Source organism: Hemitrygon akajei, chromosome 5, assembly GCF_048418815.1.
Source record: "Hemitrygon akajei chromosome 5, sHemAka1.3, whole genome shotgun sequence".
Lineage (NCBI taxonomy): Eukaryota > Metazoa > Chordata > Chondrichthyes > Myliobatiformes > Dasyatidae > Hemitrygon > Hemitrygon akajei.
Genome location: NC_133128.1, coordinates 68,485,081 through 68,500,305, shown reverse-complemented (window position 1 = coordinate 68,500,305; position 15,225 = coordinate 68,485,081). Strand labels below are relative to the sequence as shown.

Sequence of the window (15,225 nt, the reverse complement as noted above, 5' to 3'; positions counted from 1 at the left end):
GGAACACACCCAAAATATTGGAGGAACTCAGGTGTTGCTCCTTCACCATGAGGATGGCCTCATCTTGGTACAAGAGGAGGCCATGGATCGACATGTTAGAATAGGAATAGGAGTTAAAGAATTTGGCCATCGGGAAGTTCCCTTGTGCCAGATGATGCGAAGGTGCCCAACGGAGCGGTCTCCCAATTTATGATGAGTCTCACCAATGCAGAGGACACAATAGACAACCATAGCAGATGTTGCCTCACCTGGAAGGACTGTGTGGGGTCCTGAATGGAGATGATGGAGGAGGTGTATAGGCAGGTGTAGCACTTAAACCCTTGCAGGGATAAGTGCCTAAGTGCCTGGAGGGAGATTAGTTGGGAGGGATGAATGGACAAGGGAATTGCAAAGGGAGTGTTCCCTGCAATGTGTGTGTGTGTGGGGGGGGGGGGGGTGTTTGGTAAGGATATGTTTAGTGGTAGGAGCCCTTTGTAGATGCTGGAAGTCATGGAGGACAGTGTATTGGAGTGGTAGATAAGGACAAGAGGTACTCCATAACTATTAAAGTGGTGGGAAGATGGGTTTTGGGAATTGGAGGAGATGTGGTTGAGGGCAGCATCAATAGTGGTGAAAGGGAAAACCTGTTTTTTAAAGAAAGAGGACAGGAGATAGTGTGGGAATAGATATAGCCGAGATAACCAAAAGATGTCAGTTGATAGTTTGTCTCCAGACATTGGTGAGACCCATTGTAAATTAAGGGCCTGCTTCATTGAGCACCTCTGCAACTCCACCACAAGTGGGACTTCCCAGTGTCCAAATATTTTAATTCCGATTTCCATTCCCATTCTGACATGTTGATCCATGGCCGCCTTTTGTGTTAAGATGAGGCCACCGTCAGGGTGGAGAGGCAATGCTCTATATTCTGTCTGGGTACCCTCCAAAATAATGGCATGAATATTGATTTCTCTTTCTGGTGAACAAATTTCCCCACCTTCCCCACTTCACCTTACGTTTTGCTTCTTCTCACCTGTGTATTATTTTCCCCTGGGTTCTCTCCTCCTTCCCTTTCTTCTATTGTCCACTCTCCTCTCCTACCAGATTCTTTCTTCTCCATTCCTTTCCCATCCACCTGGCTTTGCTTATTACCTTCTAGCTGGCCTCTTTCCCCTCCTCTGACCTTTTTATTTTAGTATCTTTCCCTTTCCTTCTCAATCCTGAAGAGGAGCCTCAGCCTGAAACATTGATTGTTTACGCTTCTCTATAGGTGCTGCCTGACCTACTGAGCTGCTCCAGTGTTTTGTTTGTGTTGCTTTGGATTTCTAGGATCTGCAGACTTTCTCGCATTTGTGATTGGTTACTTACTTTGGAGTTTGTGAAGATTTGGCATGACGCCTAAAACTTTGACAAACTTCTATAGCTGTGTGCTGGAGAGTATATTGCCTGGTTACATCACAACCTGGGAAGGAAACACCAATGGCCTTGAACAGAAAATCCTATAAAAAGTAGTGGATACAGATCAGTCCATCATAGGTAAGGCCCTCCCCACCACTGAGCACAGCTACACAAAGTGCTGTCTCAGGAAAGCAGCATCCATCATCAGGAGAACCCACCACACAGGTCATGGCCACTCCTCACTGCTGCCATGAGGAAGAAGGTACAGGAGCCTCAGGACTTTCACTATCAGGTTCAGGAACAGTTATTACCCCTCAACCATCAGGTCTTGAACCAAAGGGGATAACTTTTCTCAATGTCACTTACCCCATTACTGAAATGTTTCTTTAACCTATGGACTAACTTTCAAGGACTCTTTATTTCAAGTTCTCAATATTTATTACTTATTTATTATTATTATTTCAATTCTTTTGTATTTGCACAGTTTATTGTCTTTAGCACACTGGTTGAATGCCCAAGTTGATTCTATTATGGTTATTATTCTATTATGGATTTATTGAGTATGTCTGCAAGAAAATGAATCTCCGGGTTGTATATGATGGCACATATATACTTTGATAATAAATTTGCTTTGAACTTTGAATCATCACCACAGTGATGGAATCTGTTGTTCATGACTGTAGAGCAGCACTTGGTCACCAATCTCGTACAACAGGAAGTGTTTAGTTCTGTTGCTTCCAGTCCTTTGTTTAAAATAAATTAAAGAACTAAATTCCATAAGCAAACTGAAGATAATTTTCTTTAACAATAAGGCATCAGGAATAACCATCTTCCTTTGATATTCAACAACATTACCATCACCAAATATATTCAGTGCATATCAAATGCCTAACAGTACCTGCCACATAAATGCTGTAGTTATAACAAGAAGTCAGAGACTGGGTATTCCTTAAGTCCTACGACTGTTTTTGAGTCACATAGATCAGCACAGGAACAGGCCCGTTGGCTCAAGATGAGCAGGATGCCACCATAAACTGCATATCTGCCTGCACATGTTCTATATCCCTCAATTCCCTGCTTCTTCATGTGTTTGCCTAAATGTTTCTTAAGCATGCTAGCATATCTGTTTCTACCATCTCTCCTGGCAGTGCTTTCCAGGTACTTACCACTCTCTGTTTGAAAATAGATCTTACAATATATTTCTCCTTTAAACTTTCCTTTTCCACCTTAAAGCTGTTTCTTAATATTTGAAAAAGTCACTAACTCTCTATGCCTCTCATAATTTCATTTCATAATATCAGGTTTTCCTTCAGTGGTTCCCAACCTTTTCTATGCCCCACACCCTTAGGAAATGTTTGACTAATGTTCGCACCCCCTACAAAAGTAATATCACATTTGAAGATGAAGAAGCCTATTTTCTAATTTTTGAACCACAAATTGAACCACATACAATACTGCGGGTGAACAAATTGAACTTAAAAAATAAGCTTTTAACTCAGTGCATAAAATGCAAATATAAATTGAGCAATTAGATTCTAATTTATTCAGAAAAAATTGTAAACAGTAAATTGATGAGACTCCTCAACTCTGAGGTGTAACTTCCCAGGTAACACTGCTGAGAATCCTCAACGCTGACTCGGGCAGCGGGAGACTGGAGTGAGTTTACATCTCTCTTGACTTGGGCAGCGGGAGACTGGAGTGTGCTTGGGACAAATGTTACTACCACTTCTCAAGGCACACTGGCAGCTGGCTGAGTGATGACTCGTGACTTGTCACTCAGGCACACAAGCCACTCTTTGTCACACCCCCTGAAATTCCATCTCGCACCCCCTGGGGGTGCGGGCACCCCAGGTTGGGAACCTTCGCTTTAGACATAACTGTCTAAGTTTGTCCAACCTTTCCTTACGGCTAATACACTTGAATCCAGGCAACATCCTGCTGAAACTCTTCTGTAGCCACTCCAAAACCTTGACTTCCTTCCTCTACTGTGGGAAGCAGAACTACCCACAATCTCCAAAATACCTTACCAAACTTTTGTACAGCTACAACATGATTTCCTGACTTTTATGCTCAACACTGACTGATGAATACAAGCAGTCCATATGTCTTTTTTCGAGCTGCTTTCAGGGAACTATAGAATGACCACCTCATCTTCATGTTTGTTTGGTGAAGCACAAGCCAGCTGATCTCAGGGATGCTATATTATAGGATAATGCAATTGGTAGAAATGTACATAATTCATAACCACTGACATTTGAATTGGGGTTTCACTTTAAGAGGCTGGTGTGACGTGATGATATAATTATGTAAAGGGGTTTTAACATGCTTTGTGTTCAGTTTTTTGGTGTTCAATAAATGAGTTGCTACAGCTATTCTGAAGCGTAAAACATCCCTTCTGATTTACTTGCAAAATCCTACATTGGTAGCCCATCAGAACGATTCCAGAGTTATGGAACATGTTGATCATCACAGTCACTTTGAAAGTGCTGAGTTTTGGGAGCAAAATGCCAGTGTTTGGTTTGCACGAACTGGAGCTCAGTTCATGCTTTGAGAAATCTCCGCCAACAGCACCAGATATTTCTGTGTAGTAGTGTTGTTCAGCCACTCTACAGCTGCAAGAGTGGTAAGTCTACTAGAACACTCGTCTGAACATGATAAATACCAATCACTGAAAGCTCATCTGTTATGGATTTTTGGACTATCGGAGTCTGAGTGTGCCAAACAGTTGCATTCCTTGCCTGGCCTCAATAATGGTAAGCCTTCAGAGCTGATGGACCACATGCTGTCTCTCCTGGGAAAGCACCATACTTGTTTTATTTTTAAAGAGCTCTTTATGCAGCAAATGTCTGATCAGGTTTGCATAGCCCTTGCTAATGGATTTATGAAGGACTATAGGGAGCTTGCTGAAATGGCTGATAGTCTACACTCAGCCAGGCAACGATGCATCGTTCCTCCTCTCTCTTCCTCAATAGGCCCGGTCAGCAAGGTCCCCAACGTAAGGATGCTTGCCACTGTGAAGCAGACCATGCTGCTCCTGTGTTTTTACCAAACTCGCTTTGGTAGGAATGCTAGGAAGTGCTGACTTGCAGCTTCGACAATGTGAGTGCATTAGGACATAAGGGGTCTGTCAACACCATGGGTTACAGCTGCCAGGGTGGTCTACTGTTCATTACAGACACCCTTTCAGGGCAACGCTTCTTGTGTGACACGGGTGCTTAAGTGAGTGTGCTGCCAGCATCGTTTATTGATGAGAAGGCAGAGAGTGATGAAACCTTGCTGGAGGCTGCCAACAGCAGCAAGATACAGGCTTATGTGACATGACGGATGACACTGTACTTCAGGGATGATGTTAGACATGGAACTTTGTCCTGGCTAAAGTGGCTAGAACTCTGCTCGGTGCAGATTTTCTGTGTCCCCAAGGTCTGTTGGTTGATCTTAAGAACTGCTGGCTTGTGGATGTTAAGGACTTCCTGGTTTCCATACTAAGTTCCCCATAATGACTCTGTCAAACACATGCATCGCTGCATGTGAATTTACTCAATTGCTGGGCAAATTCCTCAGGCGCCACATTTCCACAACTTGCCCGCCAGTCCTTGCCCGCACACGTAGACAGGATCTATAAGAGTTGGAAACTGTGAAGGCTGAGTTTACCAACATGAAAAGACTTGGCGTTGTCCACTGGTTGAATAGCCTTCAACCAGGCTTTGTCCCTCCACATGGTCCTTAAATCCAAGGTGGTTGCCGCCCATGTGGCGATTACTGACGCCTTAATGAAGTCACCCCCCCTTGATTGTTACCTGGTCGTTTAGTGTGAAAGTCAATCTTTTTCCAAAGTTGATTTAATTACCATCAGTTGCCTTTGTGTTCAGAGGACATTCCCAAAACAGCTGTGATAACTCCATTTGGCCTCTTTGAGTTACTGCACACATGCTTTCTAATGGCTGATGGACTCTGTATTAAAGACTTAGACTTTCTTTGTGTTTACCTGGATGATACACTTGTCGCCAGTGCATCCAAATCTGAATACGTATTCCCATCTCTGCACACTTTTAGAGCGCTTAAGTCAACATGAGTTGATTATTAACCCTGCTAAATGCCAGTTTTTTTGTCTGTTACATACCCCGTGGGTATTTTGTGATTGTCTTATGACCATGATGTAATTAAGTAACTGGTGAGTATGACGTAAGGGTCTTGTGATGGTGGGGTGATGTTATTTCCCGCCAGTGTGAGGTCACATGATGTAATTTGCCCACCCAGTGAGAGGTCATGTGATGGCCTGTTCCAACAGGTATAAAACAGAAAAACCTTTCTGTGACACAGGTTAGTTCGTTGTTTAATTCGTCAGTTACTCCGTTATACTGCGTATTTGTCTCATGACGCAGTTTTATTTTAAAGCGGAGTTTTACTTTCAATTGTAAGTTGTGCTGGCAGTTTTTAAAATCACTGCTAGTTATGTTTGATGTACCTTCAATTTAATTTTAAAGTCTAAGTATTGGAGAGTGAAGAATTGCTGAAGTGTGGGAACCCAAAGGATCGAGTAAAGTTGGTGTCGTCGGCGGTAATACAGGATCGACCTCGTTGAATCTTCATTCAAGGAGGTAGTAACATGCAGCCGAGATAGCTCCTGCATTTGTGAAAGCAGGAAGGGTTGGGCACAGCGTTTTGCCAAGGAAAAGGTCAGTTCCTTTAAGCCGTTTTTATTTCCTTCGTCGTAAATCCTTTGGGTAAGGCATATTTCGGCTGGGATCAGCAGTAATGTCACATCGTCGAGGAATTCGTTACTTCAGGAAAGTCTCTCCTAATTGACTGTGTAAATCATTTGGACTTACACAATTACCACTTTTAAGAACTGTTTGAATTGCCTAAGAGCAGTTAACTTCCAGTTAAGTTAGTTGTTTGTTTACTTTTCATTTGTTGTTGAGCTGAGTTTAAATAAATGTTTCTTTGTTTATAAAAAAACCTGTCTCAATTCTATATTCATTGTTGCCATATCATAACAGTCAACCATTGACCTTCTTGGCCATTGAATCTCTGCATAAGGTGCAAAACCCCTCCTATCAAAAGTAGCTGCTATTATGGATTTCCTACCATATCAAACAACTAAAAAACTACAGAAATTTTTAGGCATGGTGGATTTCTATCAATGCTTCATTCTGTGAGCTGCTGAACTTCTGCTTCCCCTGTATAGTATGCTTAAAGGCAATACCCCTAATCATAGAAACATAGAAAATAGGTGCAAGAGTAGGCCATTCGGCCCTTCGAGCCTACACCGCCATTCAGTGTAATCATAGCTGATCATCCAACTCAGAACCCTGTACCTGCTTTCTCTCCATACCCCCGATCCCTTTAGCCACAAGGGCCATATCTAACTTCCTCTTAAATATAGCCAATGAACCGGCCTCAGCTGTTTCCTGTGGCAGAGAATTCCACAGATTCACCACTCTCTGTGTGAAGAAGTTTTTCCTCATCTCGGTCCTAAAAGGCTTCCCCTTTATCCTTAAACTGTGACCCCTCATTCTGGACTTCCCCAACATCATGTGCTTGATTGGTCGGCGGACATGAATAGGGAATTTGATAATACCAAATGAGCTCTTTCTAACGCAACCCTTGTGGCACACCCACTCCCCAATGCACCCATTGCCACTACTACTGACACTTCAGACTATGCTGCGGGTGCTGTGCATGAACAGTTGGTTGGAGGAATGTGGCAGCCACTTGCCTTCTTCATTGCCAGCTCCGTATCCCTGAAAGGAAGCACAGGACATTTGACTGTGAGCTTCTCAGTGTCTATCTGGCTGTCTGCCATTTTCATGGTCTTTTAGAGGTTGCCATTTCACAGCATTTGTTGACCACACACCCCTTGTGCATGCTATGGCCAAAATATAAAGTCTGCATGGTAGCATTGCCATCTGGCCAACATAGCCAAGTTCACAACTGATATACAACATATCAAGGGGGAAATAATGCTGTGGCTGATTGCCTCTTACGGCCAGCCATTGAGGCCATACACATAGGGGTTGACTATGATGGTATGGCAGCTGAACAAGCTACTGACCCAGAGGCCCAGGGTTACAGAACAGCAGTCACAGGCCTGCAGTGGCCTGACATTAAATTTAGGGAAGCTGGGGTTACTCTTCTGTGCAATGTCTCAACAGGTTGCACTCGGCCCATTGTGCCTACAAACTGGAGGCAGACTGCTTTTGACTCCATACATGCATCTGGACCAGAGTCCTCATGGAAAATGGTTGCACTAAAGTTTGTGTGGCACGGCCTTCAAAAGTATCTGTGTGATTGGACTGCAGCCTGTGTGGAGTGCCAGCAGGAAAAAATTAACCATAATGTTCAGGCACCGTTGGCACCTTTTGAGGTCCCTGAGCGACGGTTTAACCATGTCAATATGGGCCTTGTTGGTCCTTTTCCCTCTCTCATGGTTTCATGCAACTCATTCCATGGTGGAGCGTACCACCAGGTGACAAGAGGTTGTCTCCCTAGCAAAGACGATGGCTGCTGATGTGGCTCAGGCATTCATCAGCATCTAGGTTGCTTGGTTTGGCACCCCATCTGATATTTCCTTTGACCACGGTCCCCAATTTATCTCAAACCTCTGGACTGCGATGGCCCAGCTCCTCGATGTTAGGCTACATCACACCATGGCATATCACTCACAGTCTAATGGCCTATGAGAGCAGTTTCACCATTCCTTAAAGGCTACTCTGAGGGTTTCTCTGACTGATAAGTGTTGGCATGATCATTTACTGTGGGTCATGCTGGGGCTCAGAATGGCTGCAGTCGTCTATGGTTGTGTTGGTATACAGACAGCTGTTACAAGTGCCAGGCGATCTCATTCTTGATGACATGACTGCCTCATTCTCAGCTGTGTTCCACCCTCCTTAGTAAATTCAATTCCTTTCCACCTATTCCTACCTTCGATCATGGCATACAGCTCTCTTGGGATCCTGTTGACCTACATTTCGACTCGTTTGTTTTTGTTCACGATAATACACATCAACATCCCCTTAGGCCCCCTTATGATGGCCTGTTCTGTGTTTTGGAACAGGGAGAAGAGGCTTTTATCACGGATAAGAGGGGTAAACCTGTCTGTAAAAAACGTATTTTGGTAGATTGTCTTAAACTGGCCTACTAGGATTTGGAGGATTCCTCTACCATGCTCCTGCCATTATGACATGACCTTAAGCATGTCAATGCACCTCTGGATGAGCCAGAGGTACCTGCTGTTCCTCCACCCTTGGAATATAGGACATGAGCCAGGCAGCTCATTTGAGCTCCAGACTGGCTCCCATTAACGGTTTTAGTGAATTCTGGGGAGCGGCCTGTGTAGGGTTTTGTAATTGGTGGAAAGTACATAATTCATGACTACCGACATTGAGTTGGTGTTTCACTTTAAGAGACTGGTCTGATGTGATGACATAATTATGTAAAGGCTTATTAGCACTCTTTGTGTTCAGTTGTTTTGTATTCAATAAATGAGTTGTGTACGTGGTTTTATTTGTGAAAACTTACAGAATCATGACTATTTTCACAGAAGAGACAAAAATGTTTAAAGTAAAAACAGTAGATGGATGGTCCTGCTGATTACCGTAGGGACAGTTATCACTGAGGTATTTCTCAACTGCATTCTTTCAGCAGGGAAATAGCTGGTTCCTAAATCCCTGTTCTATTCATCCAGATGCGTAATGGGCATGATCTATAGACTAACGTCAAGGAAATTATAAGCAGTAATACAAATCATTGTGCATGGTCTACTTGGATTTCAGAAAAGCCTGATTGGAGAGGGAGAGAGAGAACAGCCTTTCACTATCTGAAGCATGTGTGAACATTAAAGAGTTCAATATAACACAAAAAATATACTCTACAGGTGGTCTTCTGAATACTTCTGCGAATACTTCTGGATTACTTATTGCAGATATTTTAAGCATTTGTACCAAAAAATGTGTTTTTTTTCAGGATGCTCCTTATTTATCTGAAGCAAGAATGAAGCTTTTTAGTTTCCTCCCCCAGGCCTACATCTAAGGTGTTAAAGCATCAATTGCACATAGTTAGCTATGATGAACCAACAATATGCCTGATGTAAGACTTCTAAAACAGACACTTTATTCTGAGCTCCACTCTGCTGAGCAATTGCCAAATGATCAGAAGAAACAGATGAAAGAATGCTCTCAAAGCCAACTTGAAAAAGTGTAACATCTCCACTGACTCAAGGGAATTCCTGGCCAATGATAAATCAAAGCAGAGAAGGAGCATTCAGGGAAACATTTAGGGCCTTGAGTTCATTCATTGGGCTCCATAGATTCACAGTGTAAATCGCAGAAGGAGGTACCACCTTCCATACCACACTGCTGCCATCCCCATCAAGGACCTCCTGATTTTCTTGTATTTGTGACTGCAGGTACCTCATTGGCCACATCAGCCACCTCAGCACCCAAAGAACTGTAATGGAATTACACAAATTATCCACAGTTTCAAAGGGCACCTTAGATAAAGTGAAGAAGGCTTTAATAAATTGTCTGTGGTATTATTTCCTGCAATTTAAGAGCAGTATTTCTATAAATCCAAGTAAAAATGCAGTGTTGTTAAAATTTTGTGTAACCATTGTGGATTTTACTAAGTAAGATTAAATGAAAACAAATGAGATCCATTCTGAATGCTGGTATTCTACTCTTTTGATGAGTTTCATATGTTGAAACCTTTAACCTGTTGCAGTGTTTCATAATTTATTTGGATTATCTTAATTCTACATGTGCCTTAATTATCTAATGTAGTGGGAATCAAATTTTGATATCTCTCCTGATCTGTAGTTTGTTGTTTTAATATATATTGCTTTTAATTTAGATAGTATTTAATTTTTTGATACATTTTCATGTTATTCATTTTATCATTCATAAAATTTTATATTACTTTTCTTTACTTGAAACAAAATGAGAGATCAACAGAATTGTTAACATTATCTTTCAGCTCTTCATCCACCAATTGAACTTTCAACTACAGAGGTGGAATTCTTCCTAATGACAGGATACAATGATTTAGGTGTTATTGCAGCAGAATCTTTTATAAAGGTACCATATTCTATGTCTATAATTAGTACTTTTTCTTACTTTTTGCAATTCCACCATCTTAAAGTGATATTTTCTTTGTTTTAATTGAAGAAAAGCGTTATTGACCATTGTTTTATTTTTATTTTTGTATAATCTGAAAGAAAATTGAAATACTGAATAATTCGAGTAAAGAGGTAAAATGGATGTTCGATTTAAATAGTCAACAAAGCAAAGCTCTCGATGAGGGTGTTTTCAGAATCTATGACTTTAATGGGAGTCTTCAACCCAGCCAAAGACACTGCATTACAGTTGGCTTTTGCCCACGTAGGTATTTATTGTGAAAATATGCTTTTAAAAATAATTTTCTTTTGAAGCTGTTTCAAAAAGCACAGTGGTACTTTAGATTCTAGCCTGTGGTAAGTGACTAACTTCTCAGAAGCAAAAGTAACTGGCTGTAAACTGATTTATTTGCAAATTATTTCATCATCTTGTTATTTTGTTGTTCTTAAAATTCTTGTTTTTGTCACAGCCAAGTGAACTGATGTTTTTTTAGCACCTGCTATAAATTTCACTTGAAAACAATTAGTTAAAGTCATTACAAAGGTCCGTCAGAGAGAGAAAGTTATAAAGCATAATTACTTAAGAAACTCTAGTGTATTCATTGTAGATGTTAGAAGACTATTTGATGGCCAGAAATTAATTGAATGGCATTCAACATTGTACAACATTATGCAAGATTCATACGATACATAGTATATGGCTCCAAAATGTTGTAAATGACATTAGATGTTTGAGTCTTCACCTGTCGTATAAGTTTGATGTACAACATCTGTTAAGATTATCCTTGAGCTGCTTAGGTTAAGCACATCTTTTCATATAACCTCCCACCACCCAACCCCATTCTCCATGAAAGCAACTATATTCCCAAGTCAGCTGTCATAACTTTGAGCCATGCATTTCAGGGTCATTCTTCTGTCTTTGAATTATCTTTGTGCAGTAGTATGCCTCAGAAAGTAGGTGTCTAAACTAAGTACCCAATACTAAACGTTGTGATATTTCCACTTTAGAATTATTGTCCTCAAAATACTTAATCTCTTCGCCAGTGGAAAAAATGTCACTTTCATCACCTGTTCATTTCTCTTTACGTTAGCCACAAAATCTTATTTCCAATCCTCCCATCCTGCGCACGGACTGTTTGATCTGCTTCCGTCTGGTAGGCGCTTCAGATCCCTCCAGACTAAGACTAATAGGCATTGGAGAAGTTTTTTCCCTACTGCGGTCACTTTGCTGAACAGTTAACTGCCAGTTAACTGTCGGCTAACTATTACATGGATTGCACTACCTGTATGTATAATCTATATTTTCATTTATATTTATCATTATTATTGTTATGAGCAGAGAGACAACATCTGCCGGAAGTAAATTCCTTGTATGTGCATAGGTACTTGGTGATTAAAGTCTGATTCTGATTCTGATTCTGATTCTGATAAAAGCTATCCTGCTTTGTATTATGAGTAAATGTAGAGATATAGATTCAGGCAAAACTTATTGCATGCTAGTCACACGTAGGTGTTTACATTTAGAATTGTCTTTATATTGCCAAGTATTTGAAATTAAGCTGATTAGCCCCATTAATTTCAAGAGCTTCAGTTTGCTTCATGACAAAAATCCATTTTTAAAATCCAAGCATCGTAGATTAAAACAGGTAGATTATTTTAAATTAGAAGCTTATGTTTTGCAAACTCCAAAACTAATCAAAATAAAAACACTTATTACATCTTATTACCACCTCAAAACATCTAGCTTTTTCTATGTTAATCTGTTTCATTTAAGTGGTATGCAACATTTGATCTGTGATTCCTTGCTTGTTTGAAAATTATTCTAATGTTTGCATATTTTTCTATGAGGATAGAGCAGAGGGAGTTTCTGGTGAGTGGGGAGAGTGTCAATAATTTGTATCATATTACCTTCAAAACTGATATTTTTTCTCTGCTTGCATATTTTTCAGGTTGCCCAGGCAATTATAAGGCTGAAATACCCATGTTTATTAACGAGGATAAAAGCACCCCTTATCGAGTAATTTCTGTGAATGGTATCATACATACCCCTAAAATGATTATAGATCCCCCCTTTGTGAACCTGATCCCAGTTCCTCTAAACAAGGAGACTTCAGCAACAGTCCAAATTACTTGTTTAAACTATTTAAGGTTTGAACATTTTATTCCTTTTGCTTACTCTTATTCTAACATGAAGTTAATTATTGTTAGTGTCTTTTCATTAGGTTTATAAAATAACAGAGAATATTTAGAAACATGCTGCAATTTGAAAAATAAAAGAAAATGTGAGAATTATTGGACTTTGAAAATATAAAACTGAAGTTGGTATAAATAAGTAACAGAATAAATTGAAAGAGATACAAAAACATTCTGGTCTTTGGGACCAATAGTCATAATTCTATTAGTTTTAATATATTCAAGGACAAGGATAGTACTGGTATACCTAAGTTAAAGCTCTAAAATCAAGCATGGCTAATTTTGATTGTATTCGACTGGAACCTGCCAAGTTTTGTTGGGAGAAGCTGTTAGCAGGTAAAGGGATATTTGGCAAGTGGGAGGCTTTTATAAGTGATATATGGAGAATGTGGGCTGGCGTGTTCCTGTTGGAGTGAATTAGAGACCCCTAGTTCATGAAGAATATTGAGACTCTGGTTATGAAGAAGATGGGGCATATGTTAGGTACAGGCAGCTGTGATCAAGCAAATCCTTTTAAGAGGTTTATATAAAGGATACAGGGATACACTTCAGAGGGAAAAAGGAATGCAGAAAGGGGGCATGAGACAGTTTTGGCTGATAAGGTAATGGAGAATCCTATGAGATTATGTAAGGGTAACTAGGGCATGAGTAGGACTTCTGTTGCTTCAGTTTAGTCATCTTTGTGTGGAGCAACAGCAGATGGATGAGATTTGAAATGAATACTTCTAATCTGTGTTTACCATGAAGGTGGTTTTGGAAGCTTGAGAGTTCAGAGAATAGTGATGTTTTGGAATATATCCACTTTACAAAAGAGGAGGTACTAGTGATCTTAATGTGCATAAATGTGGGTAGTTCCCTGGGCAGCCACAGTCGAATTGGTGCAGGAGGCTTCATGCATTAACAAGAGCAAATAAAAATAAAGCAGGGGAGGGTTTGGCGAGAACAGGCGTGGGTGAAGTACGTAACTGGTAAGTTTCTTCTTCTTCATTCTTCATTCTTTGTCTGTTAGTGCATGGCTCCAGGGGCTGTGTTGTGTTCATTGTATGAAATATGGGAATTCTGGGAGACCTCCAGCCTCCTGGATAACCACATCTATACCAGGTGCACCAAGTTGTAGAATGTGTTAAGGAACTGGAGCTGAAGCTCGATGACCTTCAGCTCATACAAGAAGCTGAGCAGATGACAGATAGGAGCTATAGATAGATAGATAGATAGGGAGGTAGTCACCCCTAAGTTGCAGGAGTCAGGTAAAATGGGTGATGTTAGGAGAGAGAATGGAAATGAGCAGCCAGTACAGAGTACCCTGAAACTGTTTCCTTCAATGATCTATATACCTTTTTGGATACTGTTGAGGTGGAACTATCTACCGGTGGGGGGAGCTGCAGTGACCAGCTCTCTGGCACTGAGTCTGGCGCTGTGGCTCAGAAGGGAATGGGAGGGAAGGGGACTGCAATAGTGATAGGGGATTCCATTGTTAGAGTAGTAGACATGAGATTCTGTGGATGCGATAGAGACACCAGTTGGTATGTTGCCTCCCAGGTGCCAGGGTCAGGGGTGTCTCAGATCGAGTCCACGACATTCTAAAAGGGGATGGTGAGCAGCCAGAAGCCTTGGTACATATTTGTACCAATTCCATCGATAGGAAAAGCAAGCAGGTCCTGAAGGGAGAATTTAGGGAACTAGGGACAAAGCTGTAAAGCAGGACCTCCAGAGTAGCAATCTCTGGATTGTTGCTTATGCCTCGTGCCAGTGTGGGTACGAGTAGGATGGTTTGGGCAAAATTGCAGTGAGTTGCAATGAAAAAGGGGACAAAATAGAAAAGGATGATGAATATAGGATTGATAGGTCTATATTTGAATATAAGGTGTTATATAGAATAAAGTAGATTATCTTGTAGCACAGTTAAAGATTAACAGCTATGACATTGTAGGCATTACTGGGTCATAGCTGAAAAAAATTATTGTTGGGAGCTTAATACTCAAGAATGCACATTGTGTAGATAGGCAGAGGGTGTTGTATGTCTCTTTTTTTAAAAATTGAAATCAAATTCTTAGAAAAAGGTGACATAGGTTCAGAAGATGTAGAAATCATTGTGGGTAGAGTTAAGGAACTGCAAAGGTAAAAAGACCCTGATGGGAATTATATACAGGCCTCCAAACAGCAGCCAGGATGCGGGATACAAATTACAACAGGAGATAGAAGAGGCATGTCAAAAGGGCAGTGTTACGATAGTCATGGGGGATTTCAATATGCAGGTACACTGGGAAAATCAGGTTGGTACTCAGTCTCAAAACTCTGCCATGGATGGTCCCAAGCTGCTGTGAAAGGAGGAGGGTTGGGCATGGGAATGGCAACCTCATCCTGTAAAAACCCAGTGCTACTAAATCACTAATGGAAGCTCCAAAGTTCTCATCCCTGGGAAAGATAGGATACACCAAGAAGGTGGGGTAAACCAGGAGATAACTTGAACAACTTAAAAATGGCCCAGGACAGAGGACCTTGGAGAGCTAGTGTCAGCTCTAGTAGGGTGGTTGGGAGCAATGTAA

The 15,225-nt window shown here is 41.0% G+C and overlaps 1 protein-coding gene across 1 annotated transcript in view; it reads left to right on the top strand.

Annotated features, from left to right (window-relative positions):
• LOC140727211 (cilia- and flagella-associated protein 47-like) overlaps positions 1 to 15,225 on the top strand; it is a 596,979-nt gene that overhangs the window by 159,760 nt on the left and 421,994 nt on the right. Inside the window, exon 23 of the mRNA XM_073044476.1 lies at positions 12,436 to 12,634. Coding sequence (XP_072900577.1) covers positions 12,436 to 12,634 — 199 coding nt within the window. The remainder of the gene's footprint in view (positions 1 to 12,435; positions 12,635 to 15,225) is intronic.